Here is a 26,501-nt window from a genome sequence, read left to right on the forward strand (position 1 = left end):
AGAGCTTGAGGTTGATAATGACGCGCGCGCGCGCGCGAGAGAGAGAGAGAGAGAGAGAGAGAGAGAGAGAGAGAGAGAGAAGTCTCACTCCAAGACAAAGAGGCCTAATAGGAGGAATGTCAAGAAGAGAGGCAACTGAGAGGAGCGGGTGGTGGGGTGGAGTGTACAAGGAAGACCTTCACGAGATTATATCTAGAAGAGTAGAGTTGGAGACCAACCGTAAGCAAAGACAATGCATTAAGGTGGAATGAGCTCAAGGAGATCGAGGATGATAGGTTGAGGGTCAAGGCAGGGGCGTAGTCAAGCCCTAGTCTACCCTGGCCATGGCCTGGGGCCTGGCAATGCATTCCTTTGTTGTTTAACACTATTCCTCTCTAGTTGGCCCGGGGTGTCGGAAAATCCTAGATACGCAACTGGGTCAAGGTAAAGCTATGAGATGTGCACGTAAAAGATTGATGAGCATGGGATGAAGACCCAATAGAGTAGGCTTGCTCATGAGAAGGACATGTTGAGGGTCAAAGTAGAGAACAAAATGAGAGGGAGGAAGGAGCAAGAGGCAATGCGCATGTTCATGGACACAAACGAGATGAATGAAATACAAGAGCACATCACACTTTCACTCGTGGTTGTGGAAAGATCTTGGCTTTCGAGGTGCCATGGGGGGACACCTCGCTGGAGGCAGTAGGAGTGACAACGCACATGTATGGATGCACTTTGTTTTATGTTATGTGTTCTTGCTCTTTGATGATACATCTAATACGATGATGAATCATTTTTGATGACATTTTCACGGAATTCTTGCGTGATATGGTTTGAGTTCACATTCAAAACGTAAAATTTAACATTTGAAATGCTGTTAATTAAATTGTGATTTTGCACTAGATATGAAAACATAGTTAAAAGATTTGAGAATTTGCCAGAGCAGAAGGAAAAGGAGAGTCCGTGCACAAGGACGGAACTTGTTGTAAAGGAAGCCTGAAATCGAAAGGCGGAACACATGTCCAGAAGAGGAAGTCGGTGTGGATGAAGTAGTAACTGCACAACCGGAGCCTGGTTATGAGGACCGGGTTGCGGGAAATAACACTCCTAAACGTAAGTGGAAGCGGAAGGTGTATCCCGCATCCGCGGTACGTAGGAGTGCTAGGATTCGTACTGCTAAAAAATTCCATGATGAGCTATGAAAGGAATCTTTTGGAATAGTAGAGGTCTTAAGGACTTGGCTAAACGTAGGTTTCTAGCGGAGGCATCTTTAGAGCACAGTTTGGACTTCATTGCGCTCTCTGAAACTGGTAGGGATAATTTTGCACCACAGTTTCTTAACACGTTGTCGGGAGGAGTGGAGTTCGACTGGCATTGTCTTCCTCCAAGAGGGAGGTCCGGTGGCATCTTGCTTGGTGTGAGATGTGACTCACTGGAAGTCCGGAGCGTTGTTATGGGTGACTTCGCGGTCAAATTTCGAGTCAGGTCTAAAGTTGATGGGTTTAACTGGGTTCTGGTGGCGGTCTATGGGGCCGCACAACCTGAGCTTAAACCAGAGTTTTTGGCAGACTTGGTTCGTATTTGCGGATCTGAACAACTTCCCATTTTGGTTGGGGGGGACTTCAACATCATTAGGAGGAGAGAGGAGAAGAATAATGATCACTTTGACGGCCGATGGTCTTTTATGTTTAATACCATCATTGAGAGCTTGGATCTGAGAGAGATCGAGCTTTCTGGTCGCCAATTCACCTGGGCTAACTCTTTACCCAATCCAACATATGAGAAGTTGGATCGGGTGCTAGCAAGTGCCGAATGGGAGCAGAAATTCCCTCTCGTCACGGTTCAGGCTCTCACGCGAGGGATTTCGGACCACAGCCTTTGTTCGTCGACTCCGGTGAACCAAGGCACGTGGGAAACAAAAATACCTTCTCTTTTGAAACGGCGTGGTTTGAACGAGAAGGTTTCCTGGATCTCGTAGCTAGGGAGTGGGCTACGGATACTGGGGGAAGATCGTCCGTTGAGCGATGGCAGAATAAGATCAGGCATTTGAGGAGCTTTCTACGGGGATGGGCCAAACACCTAAGTGGAGTTTATAAGATTGAAAAGGATAGACTCCTACATCTTATACGATCCTTAGATGTTAAAGCTGAATCTACAATTCTGCAGTCTGCTGAATTGTCTTGTAAGCTTGATGCGGAGAAGAGGTTGAAGGAACTTCTCCGTGAAGAAGAGCTGAAGTGGGCGCTCAGAGCAAAGGTTCGCAAAGTAATCCAAGGGGATGCGAACACTCAATTCTTTCATCTTATTGCAAATGGCAAACATAGAAAGAAAAGAATTTTTCAGCTAGAGCAAGATGAAGGCACAATTGTGGGTCACGATAATCTGAAGATCTACATCACCGATTATTATAAGCAGTTATTTGGACCGCCGGAGGATAGCGCGGTGTCCCTCGATGAGTCCAGGACTGAGGATATGCCTCAACTAACTGCTTCTGATAATGCTACCTTGATTGCACCGTTTACGGAAAAGGAAGTTTTCGATGCCATTACCCAGATGGAGAACAATAAGGCTCCTGGGCAGGATGGGTTTCCGGCGGAGTTTTATAAAAAATGTTGGCATATTATCAAGGGGGATCTTTTACCCATGTTTCATGACCTTTTTGCTGGACGGCTTCATCTATTTCACCTGAATTTTGGAACCATAACCTTGCTACCAAAGAAGACAGATGCTCTGAGGATTGAGCAGTTCCGGCCTATTTGTCTTTTGAATGTTAGTTTCAAAATTTTTACCAAGGTTGGGACGAATAGACTCACACAGATTGCGCATTCTGTGGTGCAGCAATCCCAGACTGCTTTCATGCCAGATAGAAACATCCTAGAAGGGGTGGTGGTTTTGCATGAAACGCTCCATGAAATCCACTCAAAGAAACTCGATGGAGTCATTTTTAAAGTGGACTTTGAGAAAGCGTACGACAAAGTTAAGTGGCCTTTCCTGCAACAAGCTTTGCGTATGAAAGGGTTCGACGAGGGCTGGAGGAGCCAGATTGAATCGTTCACGCAGAAGGGTAGTGTTGGTATTAAAGTGAATGACGACATTGGTCATTATTTCCAGACACACAAGGGCTTGCGGCAAGGAGATCCGATGTCCCCTATTCTGTTCAACATAGTTGTGGATATGTTGGCTGTTCTGTTAGGTAGGGCCAAGGAGGCAGGCCAAGTTGGAGGCTTGGTGCCTCATTTAGTTGATGGAGGTATCTCCATCCTGCAGTACGCTGATGATACTATTATCTTCATGGAGCATGACTTGGTAAAAGCGAGAAATATGAAGCTGTTGCTTTGTTTGTTTGAGCAATTGAGTGGGCTCAAAATTAACTTCCATAAAAGCGAGTTATTCTGCTTTGGTAGAGCCAAAGAGGAACAAGAATCCTATAAACAACTGTTTGGGTGTGGTTTGGGGGAGCTGCCATTCACATACCTAGGAATTCCTATACATCACCGTAGGCTTACGAACAATAAATGGAAGTGTATTGAAGATCGATTTGAGAAAAAGCTAAGCTGTTGGAAGGGTAAGCTCATGTCATATGGAGGCCGGTTAATTCTTATTAATTCGGTGCTGACGAGCATGCCCATGTTCCTTCTGTCTTTCTTTGAAGTACCGGTTGGGATAAGGAAAAGACTGGACTTCTATCGATCGCGTTTCTTTTGGCAGGGAGATGAGCTAAAAAGAAAATACCGGTTAGCGAAGTGGGATATCATTTGTAGGCCTAAAGACCAAGGGGGTATGGGGATTGAAAATCTCGAGGTCAAGAACCGATGCCTTCTTAGCAAGTGGTTATGGAAGTTATCTTCAGGAACTGAAGCCACTTGGGCACAAATCCTTCGTAATAAGTATCTTCAAACCAAAACTTTGTCTCAGGTCACGGGTAGACCGACTGATTCACCCTTTTGGAAAGGGCTAATGAAAGTTAAGCTTTCATTCTTTCAGAGGGCAAAGCATGTTGTTGGAAACGGTGCCAGCACGAGATTCTGGGAGGATTGTTGGCTCGGTGATACGCCCCTTGCAATCCAGTATCCGGCGTTGTATCGTGTTGTACAAAGGCGCGATGCTATGGTTACAACAGTTTTTCGTTCCATTCCACTTAATATTCATTTTAGAAGATCGTTAGTGGGCAATCGTTGGGAACAGTGGCTGCATCTAGTTGGGAGACTCATGCAGGTCCAGCTTTCACAACAACCTGATAAACTGCGCTGGAACCTCACTAGGTCCGGGGAATTCACTGTTAAATCAATGTACGTTGCTGTTATTAATTCCAGCTCGATCCCGACCTCCAAGCATGTGTGGGATGTTAAAGTTCCTTTGAAGATTAAGGTGTTTATGTGATTTCTCCATAAACAAGTTATCTTAACAAAGGATAATTTAACAAAGCGCAATTGGACAGGTCCTACTAGGTGTAGTTTCTGTGATCAGGGTGAAACCATTAAGCATCTATTCTTTGATTGCCCACTAGTTAGAATTCTTTGGACAACTGTTCATGTGGCTTTCAATATTACTCCACCAATTTCGGTGAACATGATGTTTGGAGCTTGGCTTAACAGGGTAGAGCCCGGGTTAGCTAAGCATATTCGCGTGGGGGTGTGCGCCTTAGTGTGGGCGCTTTGGAATTGCAGAAATGATCTTGTTTTTAACAGAACAACAAACACTCATGTTTTGCAGGTTATCTTCAGAGCCACGGCACTTATCCGTTCCTGGTCGCTACTCACTCCGACGGAGGCCAGGGAGCGTTTGGTTACTGGTGCTATCCGATGGGAGACGGTAGCACGGGATATCTTCAGCCGGTTTGGATGGCGGTCATGTAATAGGATAGGCAATTAGTTTACCTGTCTTTTGTTCAGCCAACCGGTTGTGGTTTATCCTTTGTTGGGCTAGCTTATGTATCTAGCCTTTGGGCTCTGTGTGAGCCTTGTCGTTTGTTTTTTTTAGTTTGCTACTACTGAGACTTCAAGACCTTGTGGATGTTTTATTTTTAATAAGATGGCCGTATGCATCATGCTGATGCAGAGGCCGGGATCCCCCTTTTCAAAAAAAATGTCCAGATCAGACCAAACTCCACCATCATCGTGCACTCGCGCTGCTTTTTATACAAAACAGAAAGATCATCAACAGCAGATAGCCCGACAAGCTAGCACACACCTCCGTGTCATCCCATCTCATCTCCCCTCGTCCCGTCCCCGTCGGTAGGTCGCTCGCCCGTTCGGTGCACCCGCCCCGCCCACGAGTTCCGTCCTCACCCCTCCCGCATCCAGCGGGGAGCACCAGTCAGTTGCAGCATCAGTAGCAGCAGCTCGAGCGCGCGCAAGGCATGGCCACGGCGGCGCACAAGCCCCTGGCCGCGATCACCGCCGACGACCTCGCTGCGGCGGGGGCGGCGGAGCCCGCCGCGCTCCACTCGGCGGTCCGCAGCGCGCTCGGCGCCGCCAGCGGCCGCGGGCCCGCCGCGGTGTGGGGGGAGCTCTCCCGGGGCGTGCTTCGCCCGGGACTGCCCTTCGCCGTCCACCGGATGCTCTACTACGGCTGCTACGCCGGGTCCCCGTCCACCACGCCGCCCGCCTGGACGCCCGACCCGTGAGAGCTCCCGCCTCCCCGATCGAATACCTTGCCGAGGCTCGCTCGCTCGCTTGCTTGCTCTAACGTGTTGAGGTTTCTGCGAATTTGCAGCGACGAGGCCGCCCTGACCAATGTTGGCCGCGTCCTGGAGGCGCGCGGGAGTGAGATCATCGGCCAAGCGTACAAGGACCCAATCACCAGCTTCCGGGACTTCCACAAGTTCTCCAACGAGAATCCAGAGGTGACCAGAGATTTTACTTCTCCCACAACGAGAATCACTGTTACCTGCTAAGCTTCCAGAAGTGGACTTACATCTTCAGTTTTGTTTCTGTCTTTCAAGAACAGGCATATTGGAAGATGGTCTTCGAGGAGATGGGCATCACATTCAGCGTGGCCCCATCCTGCATCTTGCGTGACAGTGATGCGTACCCCGGTGGCGAATGGTTGCCAGGGGCTGTGCTGAATGCTGCTGCGAATTGCCTGACTGCTAAACCTGGAAGAACTCCCAGCAACGTTGCCATTGTGTGGAGGGATGAGGGGAAGGATTCCGAGCCCCTCAACTTTGTGACTGTGGAGGAGTTGAGGAAAAAAGTTTGGTAATGATATACTGTTCTAAAGATGACTAGTTCTGATCATATAACTTTGCTTGCCTCATTTGAAATCTAACTTCACTAGTGCTTCTTCTCACTTCTGTCTAGAGTAGCCTCGTGGCAAATGCGCTCGATGCACTTAATCTGGCAAAGGGATCTGCTATTGCAATTGACATGCCTATGAATGTGAATGCTGTTACTATCTACCTCGCGATCGTGTTAGCAGGGTACATTGTTGTCTCGATTGCAGACAGCTTTGCTGCACCTGCAATATCAATGAGGCTAAAGATTTCAGAGGCAAAAGCAATTTTCACCCAGGTATTTTACTTAATCCTATTTCCACCATATTATCTTGATGCATACACATGTTGTGCAATTGTCTAAAATTATGCTTAATTTCTGAATGAGTTTGTTCTTCAATATAAATGTCCTGGCAATATTGATAGTCTTTTGCTTGCTAGGATTGCATCCTTCGTGATGACAAGGAACTTCCATTGTATAGGTGCGTTATTCAAGTGCAAAGGCATTGGTTGTGATTCATAATCAGAATTTATTTCTCATATATCTGTTTCTGTTCTACAGTAGAGTTGTGGAGGCCAAAGCCCCTATGGCTATCGTGATCCCTGCAAGGGGATCATCAACATCTATAAAAGGATTCCGTGCTGATGACCTTTCCTGGGAAGATTTTCTTGGAAGGGCTGATCATACTAAGTATGTTACTTTCTGATTATGCTTTTATTGTGCTAACTGGCTAGCGTTCATTGTCGAGACTCCATAATGACCCCCCCCCCCCTCCATAAGTAGATTGCACTAATACGGCCAAAATTGCAGGGCTGATATTTATACCACAGTAGAGCAACCTGCCTACCAGTTCAGTAATATCCTATTTTCATCGGGGACCACAGGTGACCTCTCATTTTGATATGTAGTGATTTGTTTGTCAGTCCTAGTATAAATTATCTATGTACAACTACCTGCTTGTGAATTATTTACATTAACATGCAGCGGTATATCCTCACTAACTATTATTGGATTATGAGTTGATCCAGTTTTCTGTTCAAACCTTCTGATAGTTCCTCATGTTCAGGAGAGCCAAAGGCGATTCCGTGGACACATTTGACCCCTCTTAAGGCAGCTGCTGATGGATGGTGTCACATGGATATTCGTAAAGGTGATGTTGTTGCGTGGCCTACAAACCTTGGTTGGATGATGGGTCCCTGGCTTGTCTATGCCTCACTATTGAATGGAGCATCCATGGCGCTGTATAATGGCTCCCCGAATAGTTCAGGTTTTGCAAAGTTTGTACAGGTAAAAATAGTTACATAGCAGATAATTCAATTTTGCAAAAGAGTGTCGAAAAGCCATATGTGTATTTTATTTTCTCAGTTATGTTCATTTGGGTACTCAGTATCATCTAAAAAAAGTGGTACACACAATAAATCTCAGTTGTTTGACACTACGTATGCACCCAGCCTTGTTAGAAAATTTCAGTTCTCTAAGGAAAAGGAATGTTATGCGAAGCTTCATGTTATTTTCTGTTGCACTGGCCATATTGACCTGCACTATTTCTGTTGTTAAATAAAATCATTTACATCCAATTCATTACTGGCTATTTTATTGACTTGCAGGATGCTAAGGTGACAATGCTTGGAGTGGTACCCAGCATTGTTCGCACATGGAAAAGTACAGATTGTACTGCAGGATTTGATTGGTCAACCATCAGGTAATTTCTGGATCAGTCAACCCTCTACGCTTTTTTTTTTCTGGTATAACTTGCATAGGGGAAATAGTATGCCGATGCCATCTAGTTTGTCACCGATACTGTTCATTTATGCAGATGCTTTAGCTCAACTGGGGAGGCATCAAGTGTGGATGATTATTTGTGGCTGATGGGAAGAGCTTGCTACAAGCCAGTAATCGAGTACTGTGGTGGCACAGAAATTGGTGGTGGATTTATTACTGGATCCCTGTTGCAACCTCAAGCATTGTCAGCATTCAGTACACCTGCCATGGGTTGCAACCTGTTTATTCTTGACAGCAATGGGAATCCCCTAGTAAGTGTCAGCATGGTATATTTTGATGCATCTTGGTTCAATTCTGAACTGTACGATTACATTTACCTTGCCAACTTACATGACATTAGCATACAGGTCATATAGATGCAACATCACAACTCATATATCAATTTCATGTTGCCACCAAATGCTACTTTCCATTTACCACTTGCACGTCCACAAACCCATTTTAGATGTTTGTTTTGCTTAGACTCTAGCCGTCCATTATTAACTTCTCTTGGCCTAATGTCAGTGTGTTTCTTCAAACTTTACAGCCACAGGATTCTGCTGGTATTGGAGAACTTGCGCTTGATCCAACATTATTTGGGTCATCAACGACACTGCTAAATGCTGATCATCATGAGGTGTACTTCAGTGGAATGCCAGAATGGAATGCGAAAGTATGTATCATGTGTCCTCGGCTGCTTGGTATGATCCTGAAAGGTTGAGGCACTAACCACATGACTGTGCATATGCAGGTCCTCCGGAGGCATGGCGATGAATTTGAACGTACCACAGAAGGATATTATAGGGCTCATGGGCGTGCAGATGATACAATGAACCTTGGTGGCATTAAGGTAAAAATGTTGTAACACGCAACTCATCTGCCAAATCACAGCTTTAGTCGGTTCATCCACTGATTTTGTATCACCGGTTTCAGGTCAGTTCCATCGAGATTGAGAGGATCTGCAACAGGGTGAATGATGCCATTCTTGAAACTGCGGCTATTGGGGTTCCACCTGTAGGGGGCGGCCCCGAACAGTTGACCATAGCCGTCGTATTCAAAGATCAAAGTCCGCAAGCAGAAGATTTGAACCAACTGAAACTAATGTTCAACTCTGCTCTGAAGAAATTGAATCCTCTTTTCAAGGTGCTTCGATTGTTCCGCTGAACCGCTCATTGATGACATACCTTTTTAGGAATTTTTGATGGAGTATCATGTTTTACTGTGCCTGCAGTGGGATGACTTGCTACTCTGTTCCTTCCTGATCCCCTTTGTATGCAGGTTTCATCGGTCGTTGTGGTGCCATCGCTCCCTCGAACCGCCTCAAACAAGGTCATGAGGAGAGTCCTACGCAAGGAGTTCACCCAGGCAAAGCACTCTAAAATCTAGTAGACGTGAAGTGTATTCTGCGCCTATTAAAATTTCAGGGAATTGCACACCAAACTGTGAATATATACGCACCAGCTCATGCTCATGTCTTCAGAAATTCAGGTGTATTATCACACATCCATTGTACAGCGAGGCTAATTCACATTGATTCTGACATTGCAGATATAAGGTACTAATAAAGCATGATTGCTGCCATGTACGTACTGTTTTGTTTCCATAATAAAGAAATTATCATTGGCGGTATTGAGCCTAGCAGGGTTTGTTATTATCTGGTCTTGCGCCTTTGGGTATGGTGATCTCCTTGAAGAGATCATCTTGGAAGCGTAGGTGGGGTTGTGGGTGACAATCCGCAGGGTGTGGATGGTGGTGGTGGACGGGCGACATGGTCCGAGTGGCGCATGTCTCCTTCCACTTGGCCAACAGCTCCCTCTCTTTTGCGATGATGGTTCCAAGCCCTCGACGGTCGTGCTCTCAACTGGTGAGCTGGGTTTTTTTTTTTGAGACAACCTCGCGAAGCTTTTTAATGGTGTGTGTGGTTAGGCAATCCGGGTGACCTTTCTTTCGTCCCAACTGGTGAGCTGGGTACGACGAGGTGTTGTGCTCCCAGGCCCAATAGAAGCAAGCCCCCTATGGCTGGCCATTCCAGTGCCTCCTTTTGGGTCCCGGGCGGCAGTTTGCGTCCAGGCCCTAGAGTGAGCGTTTTCACCGCCCGAGTGTGCGTCGCCCTTCTATGCAGGGCGAGGGGGCTCCTTTTGCTGATTTAACTGGATGGTGGTTTTCACCGCTCGAGGGTGCGGCTCCCTTCTATGCAGGGTGAGGGGGCTCCTTTCGCTCATGTAACTGGATGGCGTTGATGTACCTGACGGGTCCCGGCGGTAGTTTTCATCCAGGGCCTAGGATGAGCGTTTTCACCGCTCGAGGGTGCGGCGCCCTTCTATATAGGGTGAGGGGGCTCCTTTTGTAATGTAACTGGCTAGCGTTGTTGTACTTGACGCACAGTGATGGCAATGGCATGACCTACCTTGACGGATAGTCTCCCTCTTGAGATGGCCTCTCTCTCTTTGCTTTAGTTCTTGAATCACGGGTGAGGTTTTGATGATTCCAAGCAATGCTTCTCTTTTCTATTTTTGTCTGTTTGTTATGTGTTGTTGTTCCTCAGCACACATGTTGTTTTCATTTTTGTTGTTGTGCTATTGTTTTCATTTTTGTTGTTTGTGCTATGTGGTGTGGTGTCGTGTTCTTGTCTATGTGAGGGTGTCATTAGTTTAACACCGGGCCTTGGGTCTTATATTTCTCCAACTCATTATTCGGTCTTGTTAAAACTTGGAAGGCCATTATGGTTCTGTTAGAGTAAATGCATAAGGTAAAAGAACTCATCTATCTACTACTACTATAAAAGAAAGAGAGGAGCAGATCCAAACAATCACATCCATCCATCATCAAAATCTAATGGCTCTTAATCATTATGTGTTTAACGCTGCCAACCACGCAATAAGGCGCTAACAGTCCATCTATCGCTAACCCTACCCCGCAGTCAAAAGAATAAAAGAAAAAACCGCTGCCCGCACGACCTCTCACCCCCTGCTCCTCGACCTCTCGCTCCCTGCTCCTCCTACCGCACCGTTCGCCGCCCCACAACCGCTCGCCGCTTCGCCGCCTTCCGCAGCCGCGCCCCTTCGCCGTCGCCCACCTACTGCCCTTCTCTCCCTGCACTTTTCCACCCTCACGCAGCCGCCGCCAGCGCCTTGTGCCCCAACGCCGCTATCGCCATCACCTCCTCCCCATGGTCCGCGAGCTAGACGCGCTGCCGGGAAGAATCCACCATCTACGGCCTTGCGGCGCTCGCCGGGGAAACCGCCGCCGCCGCCTCTATCCTTTCCGGATGCCTCTGTCTCCTCTCTACAGCGGCCTCCTCATCTCTTCACGGCTGCTCCAGAGGTCGCCCCCTCGAGCATCGCGTCCTCTTCTCCACCACCACCTCGCCGCCGCCTCCTCCCTTCGGTTCTCTCCTCGAAGCTCCATCAAGTGGTCACTGCCGCTTGCTGCCTCTTCTCTCCTGCAGGACGACGCCTCCCCATCCACCATCTGCCGCCGCTGAACTGGGTGGCAGTTGCGGCCATGGGGGAGTAGGGGTGGCATGGTCTTCATGGTCGTTATGTACAAGAAGACGAGGACGGCAGTGGGGGGAACGAGCAGCGAGGCCGGAGCTTCACTATGGATTTGAGGATGCAACTCGCTGGCCACCATCACCGTCCGCAATCTGGGCTGCCCATTTGCGTCTCGCCATCTTCCTTCCCAATACTTAACTTAGTTCTTTGACAGTCTAATTTCAATTTTGTCAATTTATGGCTTTTCTAGGCAATGATGTGAGACAGAAAAGAAGAGGAAGACGTTGGTGAAGGAGAGGGTGAATTCTCTCTCTCAGCCATGTTTATTATTGCATTTTAATTTTGATGTTATGATTTCTTCTATACCTGTTTAAATTAAATTATTTGGATCGCCTATTTTTTCTTGCAATGGATAATTTACTTACAAGGCTTGTCTTGTGTGTGTAGGCAGCACAAATGTACACCGCTGTGGCCAGGTTATTTCATACGACACAGCCACAGGTAATGCTTTGGACTTGTGGCGTTAGTACTACAGTTGTTCTTTGCACATGCTGAATTGTGGAGAAATATAATGACATATATAGTTGTTGCAGTCAGAGGTGCTCCAAGTTAGTATTATTCCTCTTATTTGGTATCCTAGATTAATGGGCACCATTCTTAGTAATGCCACATATATACAGATACTGGTTATTCATCTGTTTCCATTGTGGAGTTAGGTACTGCCTTCCTTCCATCTTTTGTTGGCAAGCAACACTGACCTCACGCATCTACTACTCTTTGGCTTGGCTATATTGGTACATATTTTAGGTGATGTACATGAATGACGGCAGATGGTTGAGGATTGAGGGAATGTAGATGCGACTAGCGAGCACTTACTCTGAGGTGCTTTCAGGTCACTGATTGCTTTCTACCCTATACACACAACATGTCCCTCCCTTTATTTATGATTTGAACAGGATATTACATGGTGTTCAAGTTCTATTATATTTTATTCCTCTATAATTTGGTCCTAAAGATGACACCTTCCAGAATTTGGTTAGCTATGTTCATGTCATGCTTGCTTCTCTTACACATGATTGTACTTTTGCCCTCGAAGTTTTGCTTTCTCAACTTCTTAATGTTAGAAGCATTATTGTTCTAAGTTTCAGCTGTACTGATCATGGCACTACTTTTTCTTGTCTTTGTAGATGATGGTTTAATAAGACTGTTTGGACAAAATTCTGATTTTTCAACACTTGTTCCATGTGCGAATATTCTGGGAGCACCAACTCCAACTGCTGACAAGGTGAAGCTTATGATCAGTACAGCTTTGTTTGACATTTGGCTGGGCTAAAAAAAATATCAATGGGAGCTTTGGACGGCCCGATTGCATTAGTGCCTGTGGTTGCGAACGTGTAAGCCTGCATCCTGTGATCTTCTCTTTGACGGTTCGACTTTGCTTCCATATCTCCTCCTTCGGTCCTCCACAGCCTCCATGACCATTGTCCGTGCACAGCCGCCGTCTGCCGCAGCTTCGTCAATCGTCCTTCTCAAGTGTCAGCGATCTTAGCCGTGAGGAGCGAGCGACACACCGTTCCCGTCGACGCCGTCGTCCGTCGGCATCCGGTATTGCTGTACGCTATACCTGTACTGATTGTGATTGGCGTCCCATCCGACACCAGAACGAGAACCCCTTCAATTTGTAAGTTTATTTCTTCTTCTCTTCTGATTATTATCTTTTACGATTATATAGGAACTACGACATTATAGATTGCTCTTCAATCTTCATTTAGAAAATTGGATCTTGTCAAATCCAAAACAGCTGAAAACAAAATTTCCAGAAAAAAGAGATAATTGGATCTCATTTTTAGGCCATCGATCGTTGCATGTTGTGTGACTGCGCCCCAAGTTTAGTCCATCGATCGTGCGTGTTCTCCCCGTCTTCTCTCGCCTAGATCAGATAAATCTACCCATGTCTGGTCTATTGCAGCGGCGAAGCCACGCTATACCTATGTGGTAGAATGACTAGAGGAATTTAGCAAGTCTACGTAACTACTAGATGCATGCACACCCCGCTGCTAAACAAATTACTTAAAGCTGACTACACAGTCCATGTGATATCATTGCCTGTCAGGGCTATCAAAATTCTTAGATGTCAGGCTTTTTAACCTTTTTTTTTGCATGTTGCATATGAATTATGATACTATTCCCTAGAAAAAAATTATACCTATATTTGAATCATAGTTGTATATGAATTTCACTTTTGCAGAATGTGTTAGTCATAGATATGGATATTGTTGACCATAAAAAAGAACCTATCAACAAGAGCCCGAAGGTCATGTCGTTGGAAGAGACTAAAACCTCAGCAAGTTCTATACAGCCTACAGATGCGCAGATAGAAATAGCCAATTTACGTCATACCAAACCAAGAAGAGCAAATACAAATATTACACCACAAGGTACTTACTTTCAGAGTGATTATCAACCTTTTCATTTCATTGGTCTTTTTTTTATGAAACTAATTTGGCTTCATGTCGCCCCATGACTGATTATATTTGCACATCGGACGAAATTTCCAGTATTAAATCAACCATGTCCTTACCTGAAAAAACTATGTTGGTGCACATCAATGATGCATTATTATCAAATGCAGAGATGAGGTGCCTTAGGCATGATGATGTGTTTTTGCATGATGATGTAAGTCAAACCACACAAACTCTCGTAATTAAACATTAGTGTCTTGAATTTTAAATGTATTCTATCATTGAAATTACAGGTAATAAATGCATATATATACTGTATAAGTGCCCAGGAGCATCTGCAAGATAGAGTGGGTGGAATGGTACATATTGCAAGCACGTTTGTGTCTTCCCTGCTAAAGAACGATGAGGTAGACCGGGCAACACATCGCCACATTGTAAAACGAGTGAATGCTTTTTTGGAGCATGACATGGTCAGTCTTAACTCACTACACTTAAATATAATAATTAAGCACATTTTTACCTGAAAATGGTTATGTGTTATATAATATTTAAATATTTATTACTTCAGGTATTCCTTCCAGTTAACATCAGAAAATGCCACTGGTATCTATCAGTAATCAATGCGAAGAAACGAGAGATACAGGTACTGGACTCGCTTGGAGTTGGAATGAGCCGAAGTGACCTCACTAAGATGGTAAATGTCTACTTCTTGTGTTTTCCTTCATACATTACATTCTCTTTTGCCTAATATGTAGTGACATTTTTCCATTTAATAGTTACAAGGACTTGACCAGCATCTAAAAATCGCATGCAATATGCCAGAGTTTAAGAGAGGTGATAGGTGGCAGGACCTCGATATTACGAATTGGAAAGTCGTAGAACAGCTCCAAGAGCCAATCCAAACAGACGGGTATGATGTTCACATCTCATAATCTGAACTGAGTTATAGATAATTTATGATAGAACAGAAAGTCTTGTGAAAACAATATTGATACAAAAATATGGTCTTATTTGTTAGCCCAAACATTGAGGTAATAGATACGTTGGACGATGCATGGAGACATGTACAATGAGCATTATTACTTGTTTAAATACTTTATTTATATTGACATGAAAGCCTAAAGGAATATTTCGATAATGTAGTGCGTCATCTGGATTGTTTATGTTAATCTGTATGGAGTATTGGACAGGAGATATTTTGTCTGATCAGATCACTCAGTTATCTCTCTTTTCTTAATAGCATATTTCATCTCAAATGGTGCTTTTTAACCAATTATATTTAATTACTATATGCAGGAGGACATGAAAGAATTTCGACGAAAGATAATTTGATTAAGCGCAACTGGACATGATCTACTAGGTGTAGTTTCTGTGATCGGGATGAAACTATCAAGCATCTTTTCTTTGATTGCCCGATGGCGAGGGTGTTGTGGCGCTCGGTGCAAATTGCCTTTAACATTACTCCTTCAAATTTGGTCAGGTCGTTTTTTGGAACGTGGCTGGTTGGTATAGAGGCCGAAACAGCTAGACAAATTTGAGTGGGAGCATGTGCGTTGTTATGGGCAATTTGGAACTGCAGAAATGACTTGGCTTTTAACAGAACCATTTTTTGCAGGTTTTATTCCGGGCTACTGCGCTAATCCGTACGTGGTCATTACTCACTCCGACGGAGGCCAGGGCGCGTTTGGTTACTGGATCTGTCCGGTGGGAGATGGTAGCGCGGGATATCTTCAACCGGTTTGGATGACGGTCATGTAATAGGATAGGCGCTTAGTTTACCTATCTCTCTTTATTATGCCAACCGGTTGTGGCTTTTGAGCCTTGTTTTACTTTGCTAGCTCTTTGTGAGCCAGCATCCTTTATTGCAGCACTTTGCAAGACATTGTTAAACTATTTTATTTATAAATGTGGCCGTATGCATCGTTCTGATGCAGAGGCAGGGGAATCCCCCCTTTTCGGAAAAAAATGAAAGAATTTCGACGAAAATTAGCTGTCATACTATTGGAAACAGAACTTAATACGTTAAAAGGAAGTCCAATATATTATCGTTCTGACAATGAAGAAAATGTATCTAATTCTGATGTTGAGTTTCTGGAGGACCGAAAGCGTAAGCAGCAAGATTCACCCGATGGAGCCAAAGACAAAAGCCCCCTTCCAAACCCTATCCGGCGTAACCGCAAGATTTAGTTGATGAACTATGCAACCACATCATGTCAATTAATGATGCTAATTCCCTGGAGTAAGCAACATGTCTAAGAAGTATAAAGTTTCAATGTACACTATTACAATGTTACAATTATTAACTGTTTGTTGCCTACAGGGAGTGGGTGTGAAGCTCTAAACCCCATCCGATAGGATTAAGTCTCAGAAGGATTCAAGGTATACTCCGCAGGGATCAGCCGTTGGACATTGATTGTTTCAACATGGCTATACGTATACTTGCATGTGACAAGGCCTTACTCCTCATGTGCGCTTTATGGATCTACAATTTTTTGTAAGTTACCGCAGATCACAAATTATATTAACATTGTCACCATCATGTTTCTTAACCATTTCTTACCCAGATGTCCATGACCGAGGCCGCCCTCACTTCCGCACGAGATTTAGATTCGCGGGTACAACCAAATTTTCAGGCGCTAGCATCATTGCTCCGTAGCTCGACTTAGACTACAACATATCATCACACAATTAGGTAACTTTGGACTATTTTATATGGTTGTCGTGATTAATGTTTGTTCTCAATGAGTGTTGCTTGTAGATATTGCTTCCTCATGCATTCCTCAGCCACTTCATCTTGTTCGCAGTCGACAAACATGCACGTCAAGTATCTATTTTGGACCCACTATTTCTGCCCTTATTCCCAGAGAGATATGCGTTAGAATTTCAGAGGGTTGCATTCTACCTGAATGTTGCACTTGAATTAGCACAACTAGATTGGAAGTCTGATACATTTGCCTAGCCACGTAAAGCACCAATTGATGTTCCGACGAGCCTAGACCGGTCAGTTACTCTGAAAATCACTCTGCATGTTTTATTTTATTGTCATAACCTCCGAAGATAATGATATTGTATTCATCTACAGGAATGAATCTGGTTATTTTGTTTTCAATTTTATGCTCTGACATGGTAACAAATTTGTTCGTCTAATTTGCACGCTGAGTATTCTATATCACACGTTCATAAAAAGTTTGAAGCAAAATTGCATTCTAACATCATGCATTGCTCATGTAGGACGGTTATGAGTTGAGAAAGAATATTTTGATACACTTACTCGAGTATGATGCGAATGAAGCTGAAGACAATATCCCATATGACGTACGACAAATTCTCAAGTGCCTCAAGTAGGAAGTTAATAAGAGATGATAAACGGGACTTGATATCTATGCATCAGTAGTCACACTGTAGTTTTTTTCCTCAAAATTTATTTTTCATCTCCATGGGTTTGTTTACTGTATTTGCCATATGTTGTGGGCTATTTATTTATAGACATGAATTTTGTGATGCAATATGTTTTGGAGACTCAAAAAATTAAGCTCCGGCGCAACATAGATGCAGTCATTATCTTCTTTTCAATTTTATTATGCTCTTTGGGTTGGTAACAAATATATGCAAAGGCATGTAAAATATATAATTTTCCGTCTGTCATAAAACTCTCGGTCGGTATCCACCGACCCATTACCGACCCATTATTGTCAATCCCTACCTATATGGATTTGCATGCTACTTAATAATGCATGTGCAATTCACGTTGTAGAGGTCTGGACAAGGGAATGACCATACAAATTGACGTATTTGTCTTCTTTCTCTAAATAAAAAAGGCTATATATGCAAAGGCATGCTTGTATGTCTTTTCTTGATTTGTAATATTTTTTGGTGCAACCAAATTATCTTTATATGCATGTTATTCTCATATATATTTGGATATTAGTCTAGACGTGCATTTGCACGTGCACGCTTACTAGTTTTATAGAAAAGAAAAATGGACAGTCGTTATTATGAAATCAATGGTCTAAAATCCACATCAATGACCCGATAAATGTGTCCCTCCTTATGAAATGGAAATGCGCAAAAAAAAACTATTCATCCAAAATCCACCTACTCAACGATCAAGAAAAGTCTCTAGGTTAAACTGTAAAAGATTTACCCTCATCCAGACTTCTCCCTATGCGTGTAAAAGACTTGCCTTGGGCTCCCTCCTATGAATACAACAAAGAAGCTATCTCGACAAGGATGAAGCCATGTCGAAGATGACATCATCCTCGTGTTGTCAAAAAAAAACATGTCTAAAGATTGTGTGGAGATCCGTCGCCACTCTGGAGTAGTAGATCTCAGGCACTACCTTTCCAAGACCGAGGAGCCTCGGGCCGTTGTTTTCATGGTGCCACACCATATGTGTCAGGACACATCCTATCATTTGATGATCGGTGCTGTCATCATGCGGATCACAAAAGGTGCACATCGGTTGATGAGAAAGATCAGGTCATGCTACTCTGTCAAAAGTTTGACATTTGTTCCACGACACAAGCCAAATGAAGAAGTGACAACCCAGCGGCACACGAGAGTTGCATGTTGTCTCATACGCCCGAGCATCAATTACTACAATGAAAAACTCATGATGTGCCGTTCTTGATGAGTAGACGCCATTCCTCTCTTCTCCCATCTCCGTCGGAGCTCATCAGGGACTCCTTTTTTTTTGACTTAAGCATCACAAAGTCATGCATGCATGCTCAAGTTCGGCCCAACGTTGGAGATACAATAGCCGTCATTAAGAGCCTCGGCCCTTGAGGAGATGCCTTGGAAGAGTTCAGGAAAAACTCTTTGCCATCCATCTCCAACGATGGCCACCATTGCCGCCTCAACCTCGAGCAACGACCTAGACTTGGCAGTAACCTAGACGTCAAACCGTCTCCAAGGCTACTAGAGATCCAGCGCTTGAGCCATAAACCAACCATGCAGTGCACAAAGACAAATCCAGGTTAGGATGCATGCAAAGGGGAATTATTTGGTAAAAGTTGAGAGAGATAAATGTGCAATTAATAAAGACTACTTATGGACACCTGTCACCGCGAGGGCGAGCCCCACAGGTGGGGACACTTGTCAGCCAGCAGCGACCTCCGGCTGGCTCCGGGGGCTTCCACGCGCCCCCTACCGGAAATGAACAGTGTTGGCAAACGTGACTCCCGGCGGAGGAGAGTAACGGCACCCAGCGGAGCCCATGCACGCATCCATCCATACGAGTCCCAACCCACCACCACCACCGCCGTCTCTTCCGCCCGAAGGAAACTGCATCCCCGGTAATCAGCGAGCGCATTTAATCGGATATATACATCTGAACCTGAACTGCGCTCTCTATCCATCTATCTATCCCATCGTCATCCCCGTAGATTTCCCAACCCACAACTTGGAGGCGGCGGCGATGGGGAAGCTGGCGAGGCTCGTGGACGGCATCAAGACGAGGCTGATCAAGAAGAAGGGGGAGGATCAGGAGGAGGCGTCGGCGGCGTACTACGACAAGGTGGGCAAGACGGAGAGCATGAGGGTGGAGATCAGGAGCCGCCGCGCGCAGGAGCTCATCGCCAAGAACCTCGCCGCCGCCGACTCCATCGGCCACGGCGGCGCCAAGAAGGCCAAGAAGCGCTTCTTCGCCTTCTGACCCACCGGAATCGGAACCTCCGTTTCTCCATGTATCCTTGTCGCAAGCAAGATCGATCAATCCCTGGTCTTGTCTCCCCCGTGCGATGATTCATTAGTTGCTCCATTAGCTCCCTGCCTGCATGCAGTTGATCATCATGTACTGCAAATATGATTATCTCCTCTAAGATTAAGATGTAATCCATGCATGTGTTGTTCTCTGAGCTCTGACATATATATCTTGTTCGCCTTCCTCTCTGAGATTTTATATGTTTTGTTTTTAGAAGATGAACAGTATTAAATGGTGCAAAAAGGTAAACAGGCTGCGCCACAAGTAAACGTACAGGCTGTGTTGCAACTCACGGCGCAGCAACAGTATTATGGTGCGGAAATTGACAATTATTGTTGCAGCAAAGTAGGAGTATGAGCTCTAGAACAACAAAACTGAGGGTATATCTCGTTTGGATTGCAAGATTTCTGTAGAAAGTTTAGGGATATACTCAATTCTTAATTAATTTTGCCCCAGGATTACCATACCATATTTGGCTAGCCAAAATTTTGGTCAAACTTTTTCTAGTCCAATGAGTTGGCGAACATTAACGCCTTGTTCGGCAATCCACCGACTCCCAGAATCTGCGGAGCAAAGAAACTGCAGCTCCGCGATTTTCAATTGCAGCTCCGTCCGCTCCGGGAGCGGAGCGATTCCAAGTAGGACATAGTTAGCAGGAAAAAAGAACTAAAGTGGGCAAACAAATTGGCATGCCAAAACATTGGCAACTATATCCAAACAAACACCGGAATTTTGGTCATGGACGAATTTTTTGGTAGGATGAGCTTTGGCCGCCATATAGACATACCCAAGACTAGTTATCAAATTAAGTCCTATAAAATACACCCCTTGGACCTTAAGCTCGTATGAAGTTTTTTTAGAGGAAATCTCGTAGGAAGTCTAACATGACCTCATACCTCGTTCTTTTTATTCAAGTCAAATGCACTTTTTCATCTCTTTTTACTCTCTCCTCATTTCTCTTAAACATATTTGTCTTCATTTCGTGTGAACCATCCAGAAGGCACCGCTACAAAAAAACTCATGAATTTCAAAATCCTCTAGTACATATGATCCCGCGATTTATTTATCCATATATTTTCTAATTCCCGTAATTCAAAGAAACTCTTAAAATAATCCCACACAAAATAAACTATCATGGAGGAAATAACCATTACCACAAAATCCACCAACCTCACTCGGAGACATACCATGGCAAGACATCCTTTCCTTCTCCTAGAGATTTAATTATTCTTTAGAGGATGGACAAGTACCATTGGTCATATCCCCTCTATTGTCACGATGTCTTTGTCACCTCCATCCTATGGATTCAAAATTCCAAGACACATGTATTTTGAATTACTGTGTGATGTCCAATTGATATTTTAGGAGGACTTATTTCAGATTCACATGCCTAGAGTCCATGTTTCTTTTACGGATATCTGATTTGTAAAGGTCTTTTTTGTAGGTTGCAATTCAAAATCTCTTCCAGCATCAATGGAAATTCCTACTCTTACCTTCAAGAAACTAGCTAATAGCCCATGCGTTCCAAACGGGGTCATACATATATTTTTTCTAACACGGGGGCGACACAGATCGTGTCAGAGATATACCTTACAGGGCCACCACATTTTATTGCAAGAAGTTATTTTATTTGATCGAGTTAATGCAAACAATTTGATTTGATTGTCCTTGTCCGACATATAGCTAGTATGATTTGATTTTTTTATGAGTAGTATGATTTGATTTGTTTTGATTGAGTTAATGCAATTACCTTACAACATCAACATGGGCATTGCAAAAGATTTGATTTGATTTGGTTGAGTTAATGCACTACATGCTAGGGAGGCTTCACGGCACAGGACCACAAACAACTTCACCAATGGAACATCCTTAGAAACAACCCAAATCAACTTTTTTTGAGGGGTACAACCTAAATCAACTTTTTTTTGAGACAAACTTGCTAAGCTTTATTGAACTTCCAAAATGTTTACAGGTATGAAATGAATTTCCCCCGGTTGGCCTAACCAAACATGGCGGCCAACCCCAAGGGTTAAAGCATACTTAGCAAGTTTGTGAGCCTCGAAATTCGAGCTCCTGAATTCATGAACTATATTACAAGATGAAAAACCCCTCGAACGGTCTATTATTTCCTGCACTATAGCTCCATGGGTCGCTGATGATTTGTGTTTGATATCCTTCACCACCTTCAAGCAATCCGATGCAATTTGAATCTGCGTAACATAGAGATCCTCTGCAATTGTCAAACCTTCCCGTACAGCCAAGGCTTCAAGTGTAGTCGTTTCTACAATGTATCTGAAAGTAATTGTAGATGCTCCAAGAAAATTTCCTCCCTGATCTCTGCCAACAACTGCAACCGCTCCATGAGAACCATCATTAGTTACGGCCGCGTCCACGTTTAATTTAACAAAGCCATCAGGCGGGGGCTGCCAGACTCGCTGCCTGATTGTTGCTTCCCTGCATGCTACAGGAGCTCTGCTCTCCATAATTTCAAGGTCCCGAAGGAAAAATTTGATGAAAGAATTGGTTGCAAAAGGAGTTTCAAAAATCTTTTCATGTATGGCCTTTCTTCTCGAACGCCAAATCGCCCATAACGTGACTACCATGCAGATGAACTCACCTTGCGGTAGCTTGTCATGCATCTGGAACAACCAGTTCTTTGCATTCATTGTCAGGTTCTTGACCATACACTCAACTGTTTCTTCTGAAGCGAGCGACCATACAGCTCTTGCCATAGCACAGTCTAAGAGGGCATGTTTCCAGTTATCCTCCGATGCACATAATGCGCAAACATGTGTAGTGGACATGTGTCGATGATTCAAAAGGTCCGCTATTGGTAATGATTCATGACATAATTGTTGGAAATATGCCCTAGAGGCAATAATAAATTAGTTATTATTATATTTTCTTGTTCATGATAATCGTTTATTATCCATGCTATAATTGTATTGATAGGAAACTCAGATACATGTGTGGGTACATAGACAACACCATGTCCCTAGTAAGCCTCTAGCTGACTAGCTCGTTGATCAATAGATGGTTACGTTTCCTGACCATGGACATTGGATGTCATTGATAACGGGATCACATCATTGGGAGAATGATGTGATGGACAAGACCCAATCCTAAGCCTAGCATAGATCGTGTAGTTCGTATGCTAAAGCTTTTCTAATGTCAAGTATCATTTCCTTAGACCATGAGATCGTGCAACTCCCGGATACCGTAGGAATGCTTTGGGTGTACCAAACGTCACAACGTAACTGGGTGGCTATAAAGGTGCACTACAGGTATCTCCGCAAGTGTCTGTTGGGTTGGCATGAATCGAGACTGGGATTTGTCACTCCGTGTAACGGAGAGGTATCTCTGGGCCCACTCGGTAGGACATCATCATAATGTGCACAATGTGACCAAGGGGTTGATCACGGGATGATGTGTTACAGAACGAGTAAAGAGACTTGCCGGTAACGAGATTGAACAAGGTATCGGCATACCGACGATTGAATCTCGGGCAAGTACAATACCGCTAGACAAAGGGAATTGTATACGGGATTGCTTGAATCCTTGACATCGTGGTTCATCCGATGAGATCATCGTGAAACATGTGGGAGCCAACATGGGTATCCAGATCCCGTTGTTGGTTATTGGCCAGAGAGCTATCTCGCTCATGTCTGCATGATTCCCAAACCCGTAGGGTCTACATACTTAAGGTTCGGTGACGCTAGAGTTGTTATGGGAATTAGTGTGCAGTTACCGAATGTTGTTCGGAGTCCCGGATGAGATCCCGGACGTCACAGGAGTTCCGGAATGGTCCGGAGGTAAAGATTTATATATGGGAAGTCCTATTTTGGCCACTGGAAAATGTTCGGGATTTTTCGGTATTGTACCGGGAAGGTTCTAGAAGGTTCTGGAGTGGGGCCCACCTGCATGGGGGAACCCACATGAACGTGGGTAGTGGGGGCAAGGCCCCACACCCCTGGTCAAGGCGCACCAAGATCCCCCCTTAGAAGGAATAAGATCATATCCCGAAGGGATAAGATCAAGATCCCTAAAAAAGGGGGATAACAATCGGCGGGGAAGGAAATGATGGGATTTCTTTCCTCCCACCTTTGCCAACGCCCCAATGGACTTGGAGGGAAAGAAACCAGCCCCCTCCACCCCTATATATAGTGGGGAGGCGCATGGGAGCTTCACCATTGCCCCTGGCGCAACCCTCTCCCTTCCCAACACCTCCTCCTCCTCCGTAGTGCTTGGGGAAGCCCTGCCGAAGAACTGCAAGCTCCACCACCACGCCGTCGTGCTGCCGGAGCTCTCCCTGAACTTCTCCTCTCCCCTTGCTGGATCAAGAAGGAGGAGATGTCCCCGGGCTGTACGTGTGTTGAACGCGGAGGTGCCGTTCGTTCGGCACTAGGATCTCCGGTGATTTGGATCACGATGAGTACGACTCCTTCAACCCCGTTCTCTTGAACGCTTCCGCTTAGCGATCTACAAGGGTATGTAGATGCACTCTCTGACTCCCCTCTCTCTTGTTGCTAGAATCTCCATAGATTGATCTTGGTGATGCGTAGAAAATTTTGAATTTCTGCTACGTTCCCCAACAGTGGCATCATGAGCTAGGTCTATGCGTAGATTCTTTGCACGAGTAGAACACAAAGTAGTTGTGGGCGTTGATTTTGTTCAATATGCTTACCGTTACTAGTCCAATCTTGTTTCGATGGTATTGTGGGATGAAGCGGCCCGGACCGACCTTACATGTACACTTACGTGAGACAGGTTCCACCGACTGACATGCACTTGGTGCATAAGGTGGCTAGCGGGTGCCAGTCTCTCCCACTTTAGTCGGAACGGATTCTATGAAAAGGGTCCTTATGAAGGGTAAATAGCAATTGGCATATCACGTTGTGGTTTTGCGTAGGTAAGAAACGTTCTTGCTAGAAACCCATAGCAGCCACGTAAAACATGCAAACAACAATTAGAGGACGTCTAACTTGTTTTTGCAGGGTATGCTATGTGATGTGATATGGCCAAGAAGAATATGATGAATGATATGTGATGTATGAGATTGATCATGTTCTTGTAATAGGAATCATGACTTGCATGTCGATGAGTATGACAACCGGCAGGAGCCATAGGAGTTGTCTTTATTTATTGTATGACCTGCGTGTCATTGAACAACGCCATGTAATTACTTTACTTTGTTGCTAACCGGTAGCCATAGTAGTAGAAGTAATAAGTTGGCGAGACAACTTCATGGAGACACGATGATGGAGATCATGATGATGGAGATCATGGTGTCATGCCGGTGACGATGATGATCATGGAGCCCCGAAGATGGAGATCAAAAGAAGCAAAATGATATTGGCCATATCATGTCACTTTTTGATTGCATGTGATGTTTATCATGTTTATTCATCTTATTTGCTTAGAACGACGGTAGTAAATAAGATGATCCCTCATTAAAATTTCAAGAAAGTGTTCCCCCTAACTGTGCACCGTTGCGAAAGTTCGTCGTTTCGAAGCACCACGTGATGATCGGGTGTGATAGATTCTTACGTTCACATACAACGGGTGTAAGCCAGATTTACACACGCGAAACACTTAGGTTAACTTGACGAGCCTAGCATGTACAGACATGGCCTCGGAACACAAGAGACCGAAAGGTCGAGCATGAGTCGTATGGAGGATACGATCAACATGAAGGTGTTCACCGATGATGACTAGTCCGTCTCACGTGATGATCGGACATGGCCTAGTTGACTCGGATCATGTAATCACTTAGATGACTAGAGGGATGTCTATCTGAGTGGGAGTTCATTAGATGAACTTAATTATCCTGAACATAGTCAAAAGCCCTTTGCAAATTATGTCATAGCTCGCGCGTTAGTTCTACTGTTTTAGATATGTTCCTAGAGAAAATATAGTTGAAAGTTGACAGTAGCGATTATGTGATCAGTAGAAAGCTTATATCCTTAATGCACCGCTTAGTGTGCAGAACCCCAAAACATCGTCTGTGGATGTTGCAAACATATTACATACACGTTCTGATAACTACGTGATAGTTCAGTTAAACGGTTTAGAGTTGAGGCACCAAAGACGTTTTCGAAACGTCACAGAACATATGAGATGTTTCGAGGGCTGAAATTGGGATTTCAGGCTGGTGCCCATGTCAAGAGGTATAAGACCTCCGATGAATTTTCTTAGCCTGCAAACTAAGGGAGAAAAGCTCAATCGTTGAGCTTGTGCTCAGATTGTCTGAGTGCAACAATCACTTGAATCGAGTGGGAGTTGATCTTCCAGATGAGATAGTGATGTTTCTCCAAAGTCATTGCCACCAAGCTGCTACAGCTTCGTGATGAACTATAACAAATCAGGGATAGATATGATGATCCTTGAGATATTCACGATGTTTGACACCGCGAAAGTAGAAATCAAGAAGAAGCATCAATTGTTGATGGTTAGTGAAACCACTAGTTTCAAGAAGGGCAAGGGCAAGAAGGGGCACTTCATGAAATGGCAAATCGGTTGTTGCTCCAGTGAAGAAACCCAAGGTTGAACCCAAACCCAAGACTAAGTGCTTTTGTAATAAGGGGGACAGCCACTGGAGTAGAATTACCCTAGATACTTGGTAGATAAGAAGGCTGGCAAGGTCGATAGAAGTATATTGGATATACATTATGTTAATGTGTACTTTACTAGTACTCCTAGTAGCACCAGGATATTAGATACCGGTTTGGTTGCTAAGTGTTAGTAACTCGAAATAAAAGCTAGGGAATAAACGGAGACTAGCTAAAGGTGAGTTGACGATATGTGTTGGAAGTGTTTCCAAGGTTGATGTGATCAAGCATCGCACGCTCCCTCTACCATCGAGATTGGTGTTAAAATAATTGTTATTTGG

General features: G+C 44.5%; 3 protein-coding genes across 14 annotated transcripts; all 3 read left to right on the forward strand.

Moving 5' to 3' along the window:
• Window positions 1–5,198: 5,198 nt before the first annotated feature.
• On the forward strand, window positions 5,199–9,584 carry LOC123111855 (probable acyl-activating enzyme 17, peroxisomal). The gene is made up of 14 exons (XM_044532741.1): window positions 5,199–5,601; window positions 5,695–5,824; window positions 5,929–6,179; window positions 6,287–6,491; window positions 6,635–6,675; window positions 6,756–6,884; window positions 7,005–7,078; window positions 7,261–7,481; window positions 7,802–7,896; window positions 8,011–8,227; window positions 8,503–8,628; window positions 8,707–8,805; window positions 8,889–9,098; window positions 9,234–9,584. Exons 1-14 carry the CDS (start codon window positions 5,339–5,341, stop codon window positions 9,339–9,341), a joined length of 2,169 nt encoding a protein of 722 aa, XP_044388676.1. The 5' UTR covers window positions 5,199–5,338; the 3' UTR covers window positions 9,342–9,584.
• A 1,316-nt stretch (window positions 9,585–10,900) lies between these two features.
• On the forward strand, window positions 10,901–16,490 carry LOC123111856 (uncharacterized). Of its 12 annotated transcripts, XR_006454816.1 has the most exons (15): window positions 10,902–11,748; window positions 11,897–11,950; window positions 12,257–12,341; window positions 12,637–12,843; window positions 12,945–13,130; window positions 13,698–13,887; window positions 14,008–14,125; window positions 14,205–14,381; window positions 14,480–14,605; window positions 14,688–14,821; window positions 15,208–15,271; window positions 15,392–15,459; window positions 15,527–16,150; window positions 16,232–16,405; window positions 16,476–16,490. XR_006454816.1 is itself a non-coding variant. In XM_044532742.1 (11 exons), exons 6-11 carry the CDS (start codon window positions 13,716–13,718, stop codon window positions 15,215–15,217), a joined length of 663 nt encoding a protein of 220 aa, XP_044388677.1. In that variant the 5' UTR covers window positions 10,909–11,748; window positions 11,897–11,950; window positions 12,257–12,341; window positions 12,637–12,843; window positions 12,945–13,130; window positions 13,698–13,715; the 3' UTR covers window positions 15,218–15,392. The 12 variants fall into 12 exon arrangements, 1 of the variants encoding a protein (XP_044388677.1); XR_006454821.1 differs by having other exon boundaries at window positions 10,901–11,748; window positions 14,493–14,605; window positions 15,208–15,459; XR_006454820.1 differs by having other exon boundaries at window positions 12,257–12,331; window positions 15,208–15,459.
• Window positions 16,491–19,065: 2,575 nt separating this feature from the next.
• On the forward strand, window positions 19,066–19,795 carry LOC123116132 (uncharacterized). The gene is made up of 2 exons (XM_044537134.1): window positions 19,066–19,205; window positions 19,296–19,795. The coding sequence occupies exons 1-2, from the start codon at window positions 19,127–19,129 to the stop codon at window positions 19,562–19,564; spliced, it is 348 nt and encodes a 115-aa protein (XP_044393069.1). The 5' UTR covers window positions 19,066–19,126; the 3' UTR covers window positions 19,565–19,795.
• The last annotated feature ends 6,706 nt before the right edge of the window (window positions 19,796–26,501 follow it).

The sequence above is a fragment of the Triticum aestivum genome, chromosome 5B, assembly GCF_018294505.1.
Source record: "Triticum aestivum cultivar Chinese Spring chromosome 5B, IWGSC CS RefSeq v2.1, whole genome shotgun sequence".
Taxonomy (NCBI): domain Eukaryota; kingdom Viridiplantae; phylum Streptophyta; class Magnoliopsida; order Poales; family Poaceae; genus Triticum; species Triticum aestivum.

Excerpts from the sequence above, each read along its gene's own strand:
- LOC123111855 (XM_044532741.1), top strand. The coding sequence starts at position 5,339 with ATGGCCACGGCGGCGCACAAGCCCCTGGCCGCGATCACCGCCGACGAC. Across the intron at positions 6,180-6,286 it reads GAGTTGAGGAAAAAAGTTTG|CCTCGTGGCAAATGCGCTCG; the intron begins GTAATGATATAC and ends TGTCTAGAGTAG. Across the intron at positions 6,885-7,004 it reads GGAAGGGCTGATCATACTAA|GGCTGATATTTATACCACAG; the intron begins GTATGTTACTTT and ends CCAAAATTGCAG.
- LOC123111856 (XM_044532742.1), top strand. The coding sequence starts at position 13,716 with ATGGATATTGTTGACCATAAAAAAGAACCTATCAACAAGAGCCCGAAG. Across the intron at positions 14,126-14,204 it reads ATGTGTTTTTGCATGATGAT|GTAATAAATGCATATATATA; the intron begins GTAAGTCAAACC and ends TTGAAATTACAG. Across the intron at positions 14,382-14,479 it reads CTTTTTTGGAGCATGACATG|GTATTCCTTCCAGTTAACAT; the intron begins GTCAGTCTTAAC and ends TTATTACTTCAG.
- LOC123116132 (XM_044537134.1), top strand. The coding sequence starts at position 19,127 with ATGCACGCATCCATCCATACGAGTCCCAACCCACCACCACCACCGCCG. Across the intron at positions 19,206-19,295 it reads CGAAGGAAACTGCATCCCCG|ATTTCCCAACCCACAACTTG; the intron begins GTAATCAGCGAG and ends TCATCCCCGTAG.